Source organism: Python bivittatus, unplaced genomic scaffold (assembly GCF_059951505.1).
Source record: "Python bivittatus isolate LINGU-HERP-01145 unplaced genomic scaffold, Pbiv_v1 ctg000500_np1212, whole genome shotgun sequence".
Taxonomy (NCBI): Eukaryota; Metazoa; Chordata; class Lepidosauria; order Squamata; family Pythonidae; genus Python; species Python bivittatus.
The window spans coordinates 623878-641408 of NW_028277079.1; the positions used below are offsets into that span (position 1 = coordinate 623878).

At 57.6% G+C, this 17531-nt stretch overlaps 1 protein-coding gene across 6 annotated transcripts in view; it reads left to right on the top strand.

The window, feature by feature from the left end:
• Positions 1–84: 84 nt before the first annotated feature.
• KCNN1 (potassium calcium-activated channel subfamily N member 1) overlaps positions 85–17531 on the top strand; it is a 41690-nt gene continuing 24243 nt past the window's right edge. For 2 of the 6 annotated variants that reach the window (XR_015797321.1, XM_088147353.1), the window contains exon 1: positions 15114–15605. Coding sequence is in view for 5 of the 6 variants with exons in the window: in XM_088147353.1 (XP_088003479.1) it covers positions 15162–15605 (444 nt within the window). In the remaining variant the exon portion in view is untranslated. Of the gene's footprint in view, positions 1346–12300; positions 12459–15113; positions 15606–17531 lie in introns of those variants that run through there. The other 4 variants (XM_088147357.1, XM_088147356.1, XM_088147355.1 and 1 more) reach the window with 4 other exon arrangements.

Consider the following 17531-nt stretch of genomic DNA (forward strand, 5'->3'; position numbering starts at 1 on the left):
GGCCCAGCCTACTGCCGCCTGGTGCGGGCAAATTGGGGGGGGGGGGGACGGGACGGGCGGGCGGGAGACGTTTGCGTGGGATGGCGCCTTTTGTTCCCCAGTGGCTGCAGCAGCGGAAGCGCTTAGCCCCCCTGGGAACCCCCCCCCGGTCTCCGAGGGGGAGACAGACTGCGAGGCCGCCCCCTCCCGTCTTCTGGAGCGGAATCCCCGTCCCCTCGGCTGCGCCGCGTCTTCCCCGCCCACGACGGAGCCCTTCTCGGTTCTGGCTTCGCCTCCAGGCTCGCGGGGAGTCCTGCGCGCGCTCGCCGCCTCGGCTCCGGACTGCGGCGGTGCGAGTCGCCCGGCGCGGCGGCGGATCGAGCGGGAGCTCTTGGGGAGGCGTCTTTTGCCCGGGGCGCAGGCGGTCCTGGCCCGGGAAGCCCATGCAGCCCGCCTGCTCCACGTCAAGCCCGGCTGGACCGCAGAGCCTCCTGCGCGGCCCCACTCCGTACCGAAGGGTGGCTCCAGAGGGGCCCCTTCGCTCGCCTCCCTCCGGCTGCGCCTTCGGCGGGTGATGGCGGGGGGAGGAACAAGGCCGCGGCTCCCCGCCAGTCGCCTGCTTGGGTCCCCGGAGGCCCTTTGCTGCCTTCGGACGCGGAGCTGCCGAGCGCCGGGATCTTCCTCGTTCCGAGCGCGACTTGCCGCTCCGACCCCCCAAGGTGGACCGGACTGCAGGCCTTGCGACTCGGAATAGCGGCTGCCCGCCCCCTGCTGCCCCAGGCCCGGAATCCCTTCCCGAGGCCAGGCGCGGTTCCCTCCCCGTCGGCAGCCTCGCAAGCTGAGCAGCCCTTCCCGCGCGCTTGCCGGCGCCTCTGCGGGGAAAGGGGGCTTCCCCGGCCCTGCTGCTCCCGCGAGCGGGGAGGGGGCTCAGGGGAAGCCCGCCTCCCGCCCCCCGCCCCTCTTCCGTCCTCGCTGGCGAGAAGGTGACCCGCCTGCCGCCCCTGGCCAGCCCCCTCGTCCTCCCCGGATGGCGACGAGATCCCGGGAAGGGTTCCCAGGCAGGAGAGGCCGAGAGCAGCCGCCGCAGCCGCGCCCCCTCCCCTCCCTCTCCCCGAGACGGCGGCGGCGGCGGCCGGTCTTCCTGCTCCGGCACAGAGGGAACCCCTTTGCTCGGGCGGCGGCCCGGACGCTTTTGTTCCTCGCGCGCGGGAGGGGCCGAGGCGACCCAGCGGCGCTGGAACCACGCGGCGGGCGGACGGACGGACGGACGGACGAGGTATTTGTAGACGGCGACGGACGGGCTCGGTGGACGGGAGGAGAGCGGCGGGGCGGCGCCGGGAATCCCTCCGCGGCCGGGCAGAAGCAGGTGCGCTCCCGGGCTGCCGCGTTCTTCCACCGGCACTTCGCCCGAGCGCCGGGGCCGCGCGTTCCGGTCGGGCAGCCGGGCTCGGCCTGACCGTGGTGTCGCTCCGGCGTTGGACCCCCGCCTCTGCCCGCCGGCCCTTCTCTTGACCGCGGCAACGCGAGCTTCCAGTCCCCTGGGTGGCTCCAGGGCTGCCGGCTCGCTTGCCGGTCTCGGGCACCCGGCCGAAAGCTGCCTGGGTGCGGTGCCCAGCAGGGCTGTGGGCGGGAGGAGCCGGTGGGCGCCTTGTGCCTGGAAAGGGGGGCGGGGGGCGGCGCGTTTGCACTTCCGGGGTCTCAAGTTTGCCGAAGTTGGCGTCGCCACCAAGCAGCCGAGAGGCAGGGAGGGGCGGGAGGCCAGGAGCCCGCGGAGCTCTGCGAGAAGGGGGCCGCGAGCCTTCCGGGGGGGCTGCTCAGAGCCCCCCGCCCGGGGTCTTCCCTCCCTTCCCCTTCTCTGCTTCGCAGCCGCCCTGGACGCTTGTGCCCGCGAGGGCGGGGAGCGCTCACCGCAGCATCGCCCCACCCCCGGGGGTGGCTGGCTCTTCTCCAGTGGGTCACTGTGCACCTGCTGGGCCGGTCGCAAAAGACGCGGGGGGCGGGCGGTATTTTGTTCTCAGATAAATTTAGCGGCACCAGTTCTGTTATGGCAGTGTGAGATGGCATCTCCGTTGCCAGAGGTGGTCTGTTTCTAAGTTGTGTAATTTGATTATTTGCTTCTTTGCTGATTGATTGATTTATTAGAAACATCTTCTCATGGGAGAATACAAGATATAATCTGATAGAATATACAGGATTATACACATAAGGAAACGGCATCACCAGGAGTTACAGAAGCCAACCAGCATGCGTTTTAAAAATTCTCTCCCTGATTAAAAGGGGGGGGGGCATTTGAATCCTCTTGGCCATCCACTGTTGGAAACAGGATCCTGGATTAGAGCTAAGAAGGCTCTTTTTTCATGGCTATAAAGGTTTAGCTAATTTTGAGATGAGAAAATCTGTTGGTTTATCCATTAGATGTGACAAGCGAGGGGACGGCAGCACACCTGGCGTGGGGTGTGTGTTGGGGCCAGGGAAGGAGGCCACCCCTTCCAGAGCAGAGCCTGTCCTTGAGCTCCTCCCGTGTCAGCAGGATCATTAGCACAGACTGGCGGTGCCTGTTGGCGAGGCTTTCTCACATGCGAGACCGCTTCAGAAGAAGGCCTCCTCGGAGGAATAAGATGCCCCCGTTCAGCCTTCAGAAGGAGGGTCTCGTCACTGGCCCTGAGGAGGGACCAACATTTAGAACCTCCTGAATAGAAACAGCAAATGCAGGCTGGAGGCGATCTTCTGTTCCCTTGAAACCTGGAGCTGCAGAAGAGGGAGGGGCCCCTTAGTTCTGGGCTGTGGCTGGCCAAAGAGGAGCTCCAGCCAAGCCCAGGCTTCCTGAGGCCAGCGGGCCACCATTTGGTGAGCGGGCCCCTTGTTTGGCCCTGGTATTCCAGGCAGAGCTGGAAGAGAGCGCCTCTGGATGTGTTGGTCTTCCTCGTTCATCAGGAGGCAGTTTCCACAGCTCCCACTGACCAGCCCTTCCTGAAACCATGAGGACTGGAAGTTTACGATGAAGAATGAGGAGAAACTATTGTTCACTGGCTGTGTCACGTAGACTTGTGGCCTGACTCGGTGCTTGCTGGCCAGGTCACAGCCTCCCTCTGAATGGTGAGGACCGGAATCTACTCGAGGGGAAACACGCAGTTTGAATGCAGGAGCCTTCAGCCAAAGTAGCCTTTCCGGGCTTGGCTGGCAAAGCGGCCGTGCCACCTGGACCCCGGGGAATTCTCGCTGCCCAGCAGTGCAGCGGAGGCTGGAGCTAGGGGGGAGGGCTTGCTTCAGCAGGAGAGGGTCTGGTGCAAGGTGAAAATGCTTTGCATCTGCTCAGGAGCCTCCCTGGTCTTTTCAGCCAGAGAAAGCCCACGATGGCCCACCCAGAGGGGCGAGATGGGCCCTGGTCCTTGGTACACAGCAGCTCTTTTTATCTCTCTGCAACAGGCAGGCGGGTAGCTGTGTGCCTGGTGCGGCAAAGGTGGACTGTTTTCGTCCCAGTGTTTGTGTTTCCAAAGGGACCGTGTCCAAGCAGGGCTGCAGTAGCCTCCGCCCTGTTTCCTCTCCAGCTCTCGTAGTTTATTAATAGTGTGTTTCTTGGTTTGTTTGGGGAGTGAATGACTGGCAGATGGTGGGGACAGGAGTCCCCAGGCCTCCAGCCTGCTCCTTGTGGCAGGCGACGACAGGAAGGAAAGGAGGAGGACGAGAGTGGACACGCTGGGGAAGAGGCGGTCCCAGAACAGGATCCCAGGATGTTTTCCACGGTTGCTCTTCCTCAGGGTCCCCCCCGCCCTGGCAAAGAAGCCAAAACTCTTCTGGCTTTCCGGTTTTGGATGGAGTCTATCAGCCCCTTGGCCACTGCCCCCCAAACTGCATTTTCTTGCTCAGGGGAACATAAATCCTCCCCACCGAGGGCGAGGTTTATTGGCATTCAGACAGCGCCAAAGATTTAAACCACCTCCCTTTCTGTCGACATCAATATAACTATTATGAGAACGGCCCCTAAGTGCCAGTTAATGAAATATTTACTCCAACTCCTCAGGCAGAAGGGGTGGCTGAGCTGGGGTGATCCAGTTGGGGGGAGGGAAGGGGGGTGAGCGAGGCCAGGCCCCCAAGAGACCAGCGGGCCCAGGCCACCAGGGAGTCAAGGCATCGCTCGCTGGCTGCCAGTCTCCTCGGTCTTCGGGCACTGGCAGCACTGGGCCGAGCTCTCGGGCTGGGCTCAGGTGCCTCAGGGAAGCCCACCCGCTCCCGTCCTTGCCTCTGGCAGCTGGCGTCAAACATCTGCAGCTACATGCAGAAGCTCAGTCATGCGTGGACAGTGGCTTCTCCAGGCAGATTGGACCAAGGGGGCTCCGTCGTGGCTGCCGGAACAGATGGAGCTGGGATCGCACCATCTTGACTTTTTTGATCGCACCCTGTGGACACCCCTGGCCAGGCTCTGCGATGCCCAGTGCATTTGCCCAGCCCTGCAGCCTGGAAATAAGGGGTGAGCCCCTGTGGCCCTTTGATGTGGCAGGGGGTGATCCCAGAAACCTAATTAGGTAATTGGGGACCAGTTGCCCAGCACCACAGCGAAAGGCAGCCCATCAAATATTCCCGCCTCTGCTCTCCTCAAACTAAATTAAGGGGAAGTCAGTCAGCATCGTAAAGTGGGGAAGGAGACTGGAGGCGATGGCCATACAAGTAAGATGGGGGAGGGACGATGACGGGGGGCCAGCCAGCTAGCTTTGCCTCGGAGACAGAACAGGCAGGACCCCACATCCCGTTCCCAAAGGCACCAGGAGAGGATCAGAGAAGGGGGGAGCGCAAATCCATGCAGGCTGCGGGGTAGGAAAGCGGCTGAGGCTGAGAGTGACGGAATTGACTGTGGGGCACTTCCATGGTGGCCACCATCGGTTCTCCTGGACTGGAAGGAGCTTTTGCCACCAAAGTCCCAAGTGGAGGACCCTCCGGGTGTTTGGGCTGCGGATACCGGTTGGCACGTGCAAAGACCCACCGCCTCCCTTAAGGCGAGGCAGCCGCTTGGAATTCTCTAACGAGTTCTCCATTCCCGGGTCAAGCTGGTGCCCGGTGACTTTGGAGGCCCAGCCGCGCCATCTGCTTGGCCCAAGAGGGAGGGGCTCACTCTGGCCTGTTCCTGGGAAGATGCTCCAGCTTCACAGGGTACCCCACGGCCCTGGGGCTTGTGGTGGGCTCTGACTCTGCTCGGCTTTCTGTTTGTTTTGCTTAGAGCAGGGGAATATCTGCTTCTGCGGCTTTTCTTCCTCTTTTCTTTTTGTCTTTCGTTGATTCAGTTAAAAATGAAAGCAAATGAACAAGTACGGTAGTGCATTTATACAGCCACCTTTCCCCAAAAGATTATTTTCAATTTATGATGACAAATCAGATGCAAGCAGTCTTTATTCTCAATCAATCTAAGGTCTCTGTTCTTTTTCATGGTAAATTCGGGGAAAATTAGTCATCCTCGCAAGTCAGCATCTTACCCAGGTGCAGACTGATTGATTTAACTTATATAGCTGCCTGGCCGGAAAGACTCAAGGCAGCTTATGTTAAAAGTTCACTAAAGACAAACAAGAATGTGAAAGGTATGAAATTTAAATATTACGGGGAAGCACGCAAGAATCAGTCTCGGCTATCCCTCGTCAATCATCATCGCTCAGCGAGATCACAAAAAACTCATTCATCCATGTGCCAGCAGGATGGCCCCCCAGGCTGTAGGGCCTCCCCACAGAGTTACGGCTGCTGTGGCTGATATGTCCTTTCGCATCTTCTTCCGGCATGCTCCGTCCAGAGCAGATGCACCAAGTTCGTTTCTTAAACTCGTACCCCATGGCAGTCTGAATGTCTCTTGGCTGCTTACAGAATATGCAGCGTAATGAGCATTTCAAGCATCCATGGAGCACTTTAGAACCAATTGCTCCATAAAGGCTATCAGCTAAGGAGACTACAAGCCGGTAAAATAAATAAATAAGTAAGTAAGTAAGTAAGTAAGTAAGTAAGTAAGTAAGTAAGTGAATGAATGAATGAATGAATGAATGAATGAATGAATGAATGAATAAAAGTGATGCCATGATTAAGTTGAAAGGGTTAAGGGTTAACTATTCAGCTTTTTCCTGTACGGTTCTGCTTCCAACAGTTTCCTGAAATCCAGCAGGGAGGGGGCGTTCGGAGCACTGATGCTGCCGCAGAGAAGGAGCGCCTTCCGCCCTCACGCCCCCAATCGCCCATAAGTGTGGGGCTATAAGTAGCTGCTCCCTACAACATCTAGGGCAGCGAGGGTGAACCTTTTGGGCTTGACGTGGTAAACATTTGGAAAATGCCAAACTTGAATCTGCTGGCATGTCACACACCCCCCCCCAAACAAAAGAGAAACAATTCTTTACATATTAATTTATTTTTAAAAAATACAGTCCAATCGGGTGGTGCTGTGTATTATAAACAGAAACTTCAAATAATTACAAAAATTAAATACGCGTAAAACAAACTCCGTTTCTTTGGTAACTCAAACAGGGAGAAGAGTTGTTGTCGGGTGTTGGTGAATGCTGGCATGTCGCCCAAGATGTCATGGCGTGTCACCTTTGACATGCGTGCCATAGGTTTGCCATCACTGATCTAGGGGCCCCAGCTGAGTCTGGCTGAGCAGGCAGTCCTGCAGATGCCAGAGTGCTGAGCCCAAAGAGGCTTACGGGGCCAAAGCGGCACCTTAACCTGGGATCCAGTCGCGTGACGTTTGACCATCACCGACACGTGTCCGCCTCCTCCTGACTCATCCAGGTCTTGGGGGAGGGTATTTTTTTTGCTACTTTCCACCAGGCGAGCCTGACCTTCATGGCAGTCGCCTTGGCAGATGCGCTACACCCATCCCCAGATGTGCCCCAACCAATAATGACCTTGTGCTCAGCTGTGGCCTGTTGAGTGCCTACCTGTCAAACATCCTCCTCTGCCCATCAATCGTGCAATTCTGTCGGTGCCTTTGTAAAGGAGAGTGGCTCTGGCTGTCCCGCGCGAAAAAGTGAGCTTGCGCGACTGGGAAAGGCTCAGCCAAGGGCAGCCAAAAATGCCGGGAAGGAAGGCCATCGTTGCCCTGGCCCACCGCTCTGGCACCTGTAGAACCTGTTGGGGTGTCTTGCTTTCCAGTCAGGCCCTGGCTATCGAAGGGGCCCCCTTGCCCAGGATCTGCAGGAAAGGCCCTTAGAGACGCCCTGAGGCTGCCAAGGTTGCCCTTCCTGGCGCTCCGGAGTTTTCCCAGCAGTGGAAAATCCGTTCCAAGTCTCGCCTTTGGTCTTTGGAAAACCCACGGAGACGCCTCTCTGTTGCCTTTCCCGGGCAATTCATTTGTTTAGGCTGTTCTTTTTGTATTTGAAACCTGGCAGGGGGAAAAGGTAGTGGCAAACCAGGAAACCGGGGGGGGGCATGAACTACCCAGGAATGGTCTCGCTAGTTGTGCCGTTGACCCCCGCAGAAGCAGGTGTTCACACGCTGCCCTCGGCCTGGTGCAGCAAAGGTTTTCCCGCAGAGCTGGAGGCGGTGGGCGGGCGCCCTTTCTGAAGCGCACTAGAGCAGTTGCAGGAGTAGAAAGGGCTGCACAAATGGTGCCTCTCTGGTGGCTTCCGTGAGCGAGGGGAGGACGCCTGGAGCGCCTGTTGGGTAGGGGTTTGGACGGGATAGATGGGGTGTGATCGCCTGGATGTGCAGGGTTTGCTTTGTGGCTTTCTGGTTTTTCGCTGTAAGCCGCCCAGAATCATTCTGGAGTAAGGCAGCCTCTGGATCTACATAACGATAATAAGAGCCACAACCACAACCCACCACTCAGTGCCTCTGATGGCACCGTAAGCCAAGGAGCAGCTGCCGGTTGGGCATCTGTTTCAGGGGCAGATGTTCTGGTCATGACTCAGGAATTACAGCTGCATGTCCAGTGATGTCAGGCTCAGCTGCCTTCTGTACTTCCGTTCTCTTCGGCCACGGGCCCCGTCACGTAATGAAATTGCACAGCTTCTCTCAGCTGCTTGTCCCGCATGGGCTTCTCAGGTTGAGTTTGAGAAGGTCAAGCCTGGGAAGTAAGCTGTAACTGAAGAGCAACATTAACATTAACACCTAATTAACATCAGCCTCTTGGAAGTATCATAGAGGAAGCTTGTTTTCTAACGTATTGTAATTAATTAATATTTATCTGTTTTAATTAGTGTTTGCTCTGTTTTTACTGTAAACTGCCCAGAGTCACTCTGTAGCGAGATGGGTGGTGACGAATTTGAGATATAAATAAATAAATAAATAAAATAAACACTTCAGTGGTTTTGTTCTGCGCACTGCACAGCAATGTGCAGACAGAAAGTTTGCAAGTTTTTGATTCAGCGTGATGTTTTCTCCAAACGTTATTTGCGGCGCATCCTTGAAGCCTTGAACAAGTCTTTCAGCCAATCTATCGGTGGTCGGGCGATACGGGCTAATCTGACACATTTGATTCCATTCTTTTTCAGAAATGTATGAAATAGTCGAACTACAGACTTGTGGTCCGGTGTCACTCACTGATGTTCTGGAGAACCCGAAAGGGTTTCTTAAGACATCTTTGGGACACACGGACGGTTGCTCCGCTGGCCGCGTTGCGCGTGCATCCCCCACAGCTTAGCAGTTCTGCCTGTAAATGATCTTGCGAAGTTTAGCGGAAGTCTTGGGCCAGCCCTTCCCAACTGGTGCTATTTTGGGCATGTTTTGGAAAGGTTGGGAATCCAAGTAGCTCTCTGCAAGCCGTTCCCAGCCGCTAAACAAAACCAAGCTAATGCCATCACCTTCATTGCTCCAGGATGAGCCGCCCGTAACTCTTTCAGCCCTTGAGGTCTCAGTTTGTAAGCGTGATGACTCTCAGCCCCCCCGCAGTACAACCCACTGTCAAATATAAGTTGCTATAACTCCCTGAACCGAGATTTTTGGTGCGTATGTCTGGATTGCTGTGTAGGCCCAAGAGAGCGAGGGGCCTGTGTAGAGAGCCATGAAGAAGGCAGTGGGCTCGTGCTTGGTGGCTTGAACTTTCTCTATAGGCTTCTGTAGGCCTTGGATATCAGTGGCGACCCTGGTATGCAATACTAGATTTCAGGAACTCACATTTGTTGCATTGTGCCTGAAGGACATACAGGTAGTCCTTGCTTAACGACCACACAGAAAATTTGTCATTAATCAGGGCAGTTGTTAAGCAAGGCATCATGTGATTGCACCTGATTTTATGACATTTTTTGCAGCAGTCATTAAGTGAATCACACAGTTCCCCACTGACTTTGCTTGCTGGAAGCTGGCCGGGCAGGTTGCAAATGGCGGTCATGTGACCCTGGGACATTGCAACCATCATGAGTGCAAGCTGGTTGCCAAGCACCTGGATTGTGATCGTGTGACCCCAGGGGCACTGCGACGGTCGTAAGTGCAAGGACTGGCCGTAAGTTGCTTTTTTCAGCGCCGTCATAACTTTGAATGCTTGCTAAACAAATGGTTGCTAAGCGAGGACTACCTGTAGTCTATTCATCTCTGCCACACTGTCATGAGGATTTGCAGATGCACCTCCCTGTTTTTGCGGTCACAATGATATCTACATAGCAGTAAGTGTCTCAGCAGCCTTAAGCTCCTTCCTGTCTGTGGTTCTTTGCCAAGGCAGCAGTGCTGGCGCTACTCCAAAACCAGTAACCACATGCCACACTGATCTCGGAATCTTCTATTTCCATCTGTAAATCTGCCACTCCTGGGTCTGTTTTGCTGGAAAGTTGTTCCCCAGCAAGCTTAGCAAAAATGCCCCCTGAACAAGGGGAATTGCTCAGTCTGCGAAAGCAGATTGGCGGCCATTTTACAATTGTCACAGAGGCCGCCCGCTCCGTTTTTCGGCTCCCGGAATCCCAAGAGTGATTCGATCAGTGTTCGAAGGGGCTCTGTCATTTCCTTGTACCCGTTTCTCCTTCGAGGTGCTTGAGTGTCCTTGTGCCACCTTCGAACACAAGTGCTCCCAGGCCTCTCGGACCGGAAGCGCAGCATGCGGGTTGTCGAGGGAACTTGCAATGCGGCGGCGGCAGCTTTCTCAGCACGTCGTGACTCCTGAGCCCAATGTACCTTGCTGGTGCTGCATCTTAGTTACAGGTGTCACCCTAGTGGGAAAGATCTGTTCTCCTTCGTACGTTTTTAACTGTATTTCTGATCGTTTAGGTCAATGTTCTCAACCACGGCAAGCTGGGAGACATGTGGACTTCTACTCTCAGAATTCCCCAGCCAGCGTGCGGACATTTTAAAGTTGCCAAGGTTGAGAAACGCCGGTTTAGGTTATCTCTGAAAGTCCGCTCAGATTCCCACTATGATATAATACACACAGCAGAGCCAATGTGTATTGATGTGCTTTTACCATGCCCATCAGGTGGGAGCCTGCTTCATTTTCATTATCCAATTCTTCATGTATAGCATGCACCACTGCACTGCTTTTAAAGTAATGGTTAGGTTGCATGAACGGTTTGCTATGGGCTCTTTCAATACATCTCCCCTTATTTTCTGCAGGTCCCTCTTTTAAATCTGCATTGAGCTGATGCGTGTGAACCTCTGCCACAAGGAGAGCATAGTTCATTTTGAAGCGTTACCCTCTGCATGCTGCTGCACGCTTAATTCAGATTTGCTTTGACGGCTGATTGCAGCTCTGAATTATTTCGAGCAGCAGATTCCACGGAGAAAGCAATTTCCAATGCTCTCGTAAATGTTAAATCTCCCTCTGTTACAAATATTCATCCATAATTTTCTTTCTTCCATAAACTAGCTGATCTCTTACTGCTGTCAATGTTTTGGGTGCCAAATGTTCTGGCAAAGGTGAATGGGGGGTGGGCTTTTTTGGGATAAGGTGCTTAATAAGCTGTCTGCTTTATCTCCCGTAACACTCAGTAAAACAGGCACCGTTTTTTCAGCAGCTATCTCACCCCCCTCCCCAGCCATTGTTTAAGGTTGTCTGTATATCACGCCCAGTGATCGGAGGCACCACCCAGCGCACTGATCTTCCCAGTAAAGCTGGCCGCCCTTCTGTGCTTTGGCTTTGCTCACTGCAGCTGACCAGGCGTTCTCCTCCCTATCCTTCTCACTGCCTTTTCTGCCCCCCAGAGATGAGATGAGCCCGGAGCCTCTTGTTTAGGATCCCACTCGTTGCCTTGTTCGGTCTTCCCGGTCGATCAAACTAAACACACCGGAGTCGGGTTTTCTTCTTGAGGAAGCAACTCCAGCGAGTTTGTAAGAATTACAACATATACAGGCAGCCCCAGTAATTGAACAGCAATACTAGATTACAAGCAGGCTTCATCAATCAGTGATAGCAATAACCCAGGACGTGACACCATAGATAAGGTTTGGCATGGACGCGAGATGGATGCTGGTTTCCCAGCATTTCAGTTGCTTGTTGGCCTCGACTGGAGGCCGTGGTGCTGCGTGTGAACGGGCAGAAGCGTGAAAGCTTCAAGGTGATATCCAGATCTTGGTGGTCGCTGCACATTCGCTTTTACATACCGAGATCCAATAAAGCTGAATCCTAAAGACAGCGGTCAGCATTTGGGAGAGCCAGCGGTGTTGTGATGAAAGTACGGCCCCAGACCCAAGTGGCACAGATCCAAGTCTACCCCCAGGCACGGAAGCTCCTGGGTGGCTAATGAACAAACCTTTGCTCCAGCTTTAAATGATACCAAATGAAAAAAGGAGACAACTGCCTCCAAACCCCTTTCTCTTCTAGCTAAATTTGCACTTCTTGGCCTTCTTCCTGCAGAAATGTTTTACTTATTAATGTTTAAATAAATTTATTTAATCCTGAGCAAGAGTTTATTCAGAATCTGCCTACTTTTATAGTTAAGAAAAGGAATACAGGTAGTCCTCGACTTACCACCATTCATTTAGTGACCATTCAAAGTTATGACGGTGCTGAACAAGTGACTTGCGACCAGTCCTCACACTTATGACCATCGCAGCGCCCCCATGGTCACTTGATCAAAATTTGGGCACTTGGCAACGGGCATGTATTTACAACAGTTGCAGTGTCCCGGGGTCCAGTGTTCCTGGAGGCTGCCAGGGAGGGAGGGAGGGAGGGCATCCAAAGTCTCACCTCCACCTGCCTTCTCCCTTAACAGCCAACTGCAGCCTCTTCTATTTTTCAGCAGACGTGGGGCAGGAAAGTGGGGAAAATACTTGTAGTTCATTCTTCTCTCCTCAAACACATGACTACTATGGTTATTCCAAACAGTTTGTGGCAAGTGGGGGGCATGCGTTTTCCTGATCTTCTTCTGCTGGATGCTGAAGCACAGACACTGTACCCCCTAATTTTGATGACAGATGCTTTCCTCTCTTCAGCCCCCTCCTTCATCCCTTCCAGGTGGACGCAACAGCCAATGGCTGCCGGAACTGAGGAAGAAAGCGGGGCGGCTTGGCTTCTCTCTGTTGCGGGCAAAGTATAGATCGAGGCGTTGAGAGCCCGAGGAGGCTGGGCACGCATGACCGGAGTTCAGCAGGTAAGCCCAACACGCCCTTCCAGACCCAGGACAGGCGGCCGCTGCTCTCCAAGACACCTCTGCTTCAGCTGGGAGGCATCGAAGGGCGGCTGAGGGGCTGCAAAGTTTTGGTCCAAGGACCCTCAAGTTGGAAAGGGCGCTTGAGGATATCAAGTCCAGCCCCTTGCTCAGAGCAGGATCCAGCCTCCAATTACATGTCTCCAGAGCAGGGGACCTCTCCTGCCCCTCCGGGTCCTCCGTTCCACTGTCAAATTCCTCTTAGAAAGTTAAAAAAAGAAAAACTTTTCAACTGGAATCAGCTCTTCTGCCTCTGAAGGCCCCGATTTCATGCCCTTCCATCTGGAACGAGAGGGAACGAACTGCCTGGCGTCGTTTCAGGGACTCGGGCCATCCCATCCTCTCTCTGCCTTCCCTTCTCAAGGCTAACCCTGCCCCGTTCCTCTGGGAGGGGGGTGGGCACAGCTGGCCCCAGTTCCCGGGTTTCCCAGGGGGTGACCAAAGGCATTTTTCGTGGTGAGATGTCAGACAACCTGCCCTTCTGGTTTTGTGCGGTTCATTTAGACTTTTAAAACATTTATTTAAAACTGATGGTGGCCACGCGCCAGTCTCCAGGACTGCCTTTATTCTGAAGAGTGCCAGGGGCAGATTTGGAAATAGGCCCTTTAAAATACATACCTAAATCAAAACGGGGATGGGTTGGGGGCGTTGCTTAGATATGGCATGTGCACTAAGATGTGTTACTTTTTGTTCGCTTGTTTTGTTGTGGGGTGTGTGCATGCCAGCTCACACCCTGGCCTGGTCTGAGGTTTGGTGTTAAGTTTTGCTTTTCATTAAGTGTGCCTCCCTGTAAATTACTGTGAGCTGCTGCTGTTTGCCTTCAGCGAAGTAGACGTTTATGTTTTAGGAGAGTAAATATTTAAATGGGGGTCCACTTCCAATTTCTACCTTGGGCGTCACTTCTTGGCCAGTTTTCAGTCGCTGAGCGTGTGAAATGCTGAGATCGGGGGCTTCGTTGTCTACGGGAGAGAGGCCCACGGACTGAAACTTTTGGCAATCTTAGCTGTTCTGGAGGGGGCCCACATGGATTGGCCCCCAGCTAAAAAGCAGGGAGCAGAGAGGAACAACGGGGGGCGATCTTCACCCCCAGAGGGATGCACAAAGGGGGTCTCCAGGGAGCAGCGTTGGGAGCAATGCTTTTTAGCATCTCTCTGAGTGACCCGGAGGGAAGGCCGAGCAGTGGGGTGCCCACGCTTGCCGATGGGCAAAGTCGGAAGGGATCAGAAGCGGATCCCAAGGGGGAGAAAGGGTGTCAAAACGGGAAGTGCAGTTCAGTGTTGGCAAGCGTAAACGATGCGGGTGCTTGAGCTGTGCAAAGGGAAGGCGGAACTCCCGCTGCAGTTTCACCCTTGGACGGTTCTCTGCCAGGCCTCGCCAGCTCTGCGCTTAGAAGGGGTATGGGGATGCCGGGGGGGGGGGGTAAAAGGGGCCACCCAAACAGAGCAGCCCTTGCAGGTGGGGCGCTTCAGCGTGGAAGGGAGGAGGGTGAGGGGAGACATGACACAGGGGAGAAAAACCAGGGGTGGCACCAAGAACCGCTGGGTGGGGGAAGCTCCTCTTGCCCCTCCCCCCATCAGAACTGAAGGTGATCTACTGAAACAAATGCCAGGCAAACCAGGCCTCTTTCTCAGCCAGGGGGCATCGGGCTGCAGGGTTCCCTGCCAGCTGCCAGTTGTCATGAGGGTGGGGGCCCACCCTCTGGCCCATGCTTGAGAACCCCCCAGATGCCTCCTGGGGGACCCAGAGGGGCGGACTAGACGGGGCCAGGCCGGGGCCAGGCCTGAGGCAGCCTCTTCAGGATGAGCAACCCCAATGCTCAAACTCTGCCCCAGATCAGAAAGAGGGGGGACCCCAGGCTGAAATAGCCCCTCCTTCTCCATGGTACTGAGAACATCAGACGCAGCGCCAAGCCAGGAGTGCTGCGAGGACCTCGAGGGTCTTTGGTGGCTGTCCACTCCTTTGGGATGTCCACGCAGGGGGGCCCTTGAGTCCCAAGGCTGCTTTTGCCCTAGAGGGGACGGCCAGCCCGGATCGGGAGGGAAAAACCAACCCAGAAGCCTCCGGAGGCCGCTCCGTGCCGCCCTGCCTGGCAGCCGCTTCCGCACCTGGCGTCCAGGCATCTGGTGCTTCTGAAGCTGCTGCCCCCGCTCCGTGCCGGGCCACGAGCACACCCCCCCTCGCGCCCCTGGCAAAAGGGGCCTCTGGCCCAGGGCAAGGGCGTCTCGGGGCCCTCCCTCACACCGCCCGCGGAGAGCAGGGCTGGCACCCCACAGCGCGCAGAGCCGCCGCTGCGTTGGGCCTGCTGGGAGGGCCGGGAAGGGACCCAGCGGCCGAGGGACTTCGCCTCAGCCGGCACCGCGCGCGCCTCCGGGGCCGGGCCGAGACTCCGCAGCACCCGGGCGGGACTCGGACAGGCGGGCAGCGAGTCCCGCGCCAGACGCAGCGGGCGGGCCGCCCGGGGCCGCGAAGGGCCGGCCGGCGAGGCGGGGCTGCTGCGGGCGCGGGTCACCTGGAGGGGAGGCGCCGCAGCGGGGCGGGGCGGGGCGGGAGCCCCACGCCGAGCTCACCAATGGGAAGCCCCGCCCCCTCCCGCGCCGGAGTCCTCCGCCGGGCGCCTGCGGGGAGCGGCCGGCCGGGCCGGGGGGGATGCCGCGGCGAATGCCCGCCGTCGGCCTTCAGCACCCGCCGCCCGCGCGTCCCCGCGCCCGCAGCGGCCAGCCCGGCGCGCCGGACCAGAAGGCGAGCGCGTGGCTTCGGCACGCCGGCCGGCCCGGGGCGCTGCACCCCGAGCGGCCGCTCTGCCTGGCCCGGCCCTCGCCCGGCCAGCTGCTCTATCTATCGCTCCAAGCGCTCTGCGGCTGCACCGTTCCGCTCGGGCGGCCCCCGGCCAGCTGGCCCTCGGCCTGCCTGCGCCGCGCGCGGCCCCCCGAGTGCGCCAAGCGGGAGCCCCGGCACTCCGGCGCCTGGCCCGGACTGGCGCCCGCCGGCCGCCCCCCGTCGCCGCCGCCGCCGCTGGAGCGCAGCCCCCGCGTCCGGAGCAGCTCGCGGAACCCGCCCCCAGCCCCGCCGAGCCGCCGGCGCGGCCAGCAGGTGAGAGCGGAGACGGGCGCCGGCTCGCAGGCCCGGGCGGTGCGCGGGCGAGCCCCCGCCAGGGTCCGGCCCGGGGGTCCCGGGCGGGCGGGCGGCCGGAGGAGAGGCCGCTCCGGGCGGACCTGGGACCCGCACTGCAGAGCCGGGGGCCAGCTCCCCCCGCCCCGCCCCGCCCCGCCCGGCGAGGCAGAAGCCGGGAGCCCCCGGGCGGAGGGCCCGCTTCCTGCTCGAAGTCTGGGGACGGGGCTGGCCCGGGCAAGGCCGGGGGCCTTTCCCGCTTCATGGGTGGGCGGGCAGCGCCGCCTACCAGCAGCCGCAGAGCAACGGCCGCAGGACCTCAGGAGCGACGAGGCGCTGGCTCCTTCGAGGGGAAGGCGAGAGCGCTGGCGCTTGTCGGCTTTGGCGGTCGGGCCGGTCTCACTCCGTGCCAGCGGTCGCCGCGCCCGCGCTGGGAATCAGGTTGCAATGCATCCGCGGTGCTCAACCGGTCAAGCCTCCTGCTCCCAGCCTGGCTTGTAGTCGGATCTCCCAATGGGAAGCTTAGGAAAGTATGCGAAGGCAGACATCTCCTCCTAGCCCTGAGATAGACTGCCCTTGAACATGGAGGTTCCCTGACTACGGTGGCTGATGAGAACATCCCAGGAACCCCAAACCTGGATCAGGGTGGAGGCTGGCTTTGCACACCCCCCCCCGAAACAACTAAGGTGGGTGTGATTGGCAGATTTACACCACTACTGAGTGGTTTTTGTGGATCACCCACTGCTGGGGTTTCTGTGGCCTCCCTGAACCCCCGGGCCTTGTGTCCATCTGCTTCCCTGCTGGACAGGCTGGGCGCCCTCCTGAGGACCCCAGCTGCCGCCTTGGCGGCTGGGCCTTGCAGCAAGCCTGCCTTTTCCTGCCATTTGCCCCCCACCTCCCAGCGTGCCGGTGGCTGATCTAGCCTTGGGCTTGGTGCAGTCCAGCCCTCAGGCAGAAAACGCGCCTGTCTTCCCATAGGTGCTGGGCGTGAGCTCTGCTGGCACGATAGATAACTTCTGCGTCCCGTCGGCCGCCTGCGAAATGGCTCCCTTGCTGGGGTGGGTTTTGTGTGCTCGGACTCCACCCTGGAAAAGCGAGGAGGGGATCAGTCTGCCGGGTCTCCCTCTCGGGTCCGTCCAGGGTTCCCCTTCTCTGCTTTCCTGGTTCCCCGCTCCCGCCGTTGCCTGATTCAGAGTTTTGCATCAGGGCTCTTGCAGCAGGAGGGTGCACAGACCGGATTCTGAATATTCGCTAATCTGCCTGAAGGGCAATTTCACTGAATTGTGCAGTTGCTTGTGAATTGCACATTTTCTAGGATTGCACAGTTGCAATGTGAGAGAACAGCTTTCCCCAGCCAAGACCCACCGGGGCAATGAGTTGCAACCCCATCATCCCCAGCCAGTTGTCATAGATCTGGACGATGGGAGTTGTAGTCACACCCGTTTGGGAGCCGCTAACCAGCATCTCACCCAGGAGGGCTTCTCCCTCTTGGCCCCAAATGGTTTAGCCCGTCCCAGAGTTTCTTCAGTGTGCCCTCCTGCGCCGGGTGCAAGCAACCGAGTTGCCCCAGAGGCCCAGGCCGGCGGTCTCTGGGTGCCCTTCTGGAAAGGGACCTCAGACCCAGAAGGAATGTGGGGATCCAGGCTGTGGGAGAGGAGAGGAGGAGCAGTGGGAGAGCCAGACCTTCTGCCCAGCACCCCCGGGATGGGCAGCCCTGTCTCCTGGACACACCCCTTTGCCCTGATCTGCCCAGCTCCGAGGCAGCTCTCTGAAGCCGTGGAAGGCCCAGAATATGGGAGGAAGCAGGGCCCGGAGATGCTCCTTTTCTCGGGGAGGCTCAGGGCGCTGAGGGGAGGCCTTCGGGCATTCTGGCTGCAAAGAAGTCGTGCCTCCCAAGCTGTGCCAAGG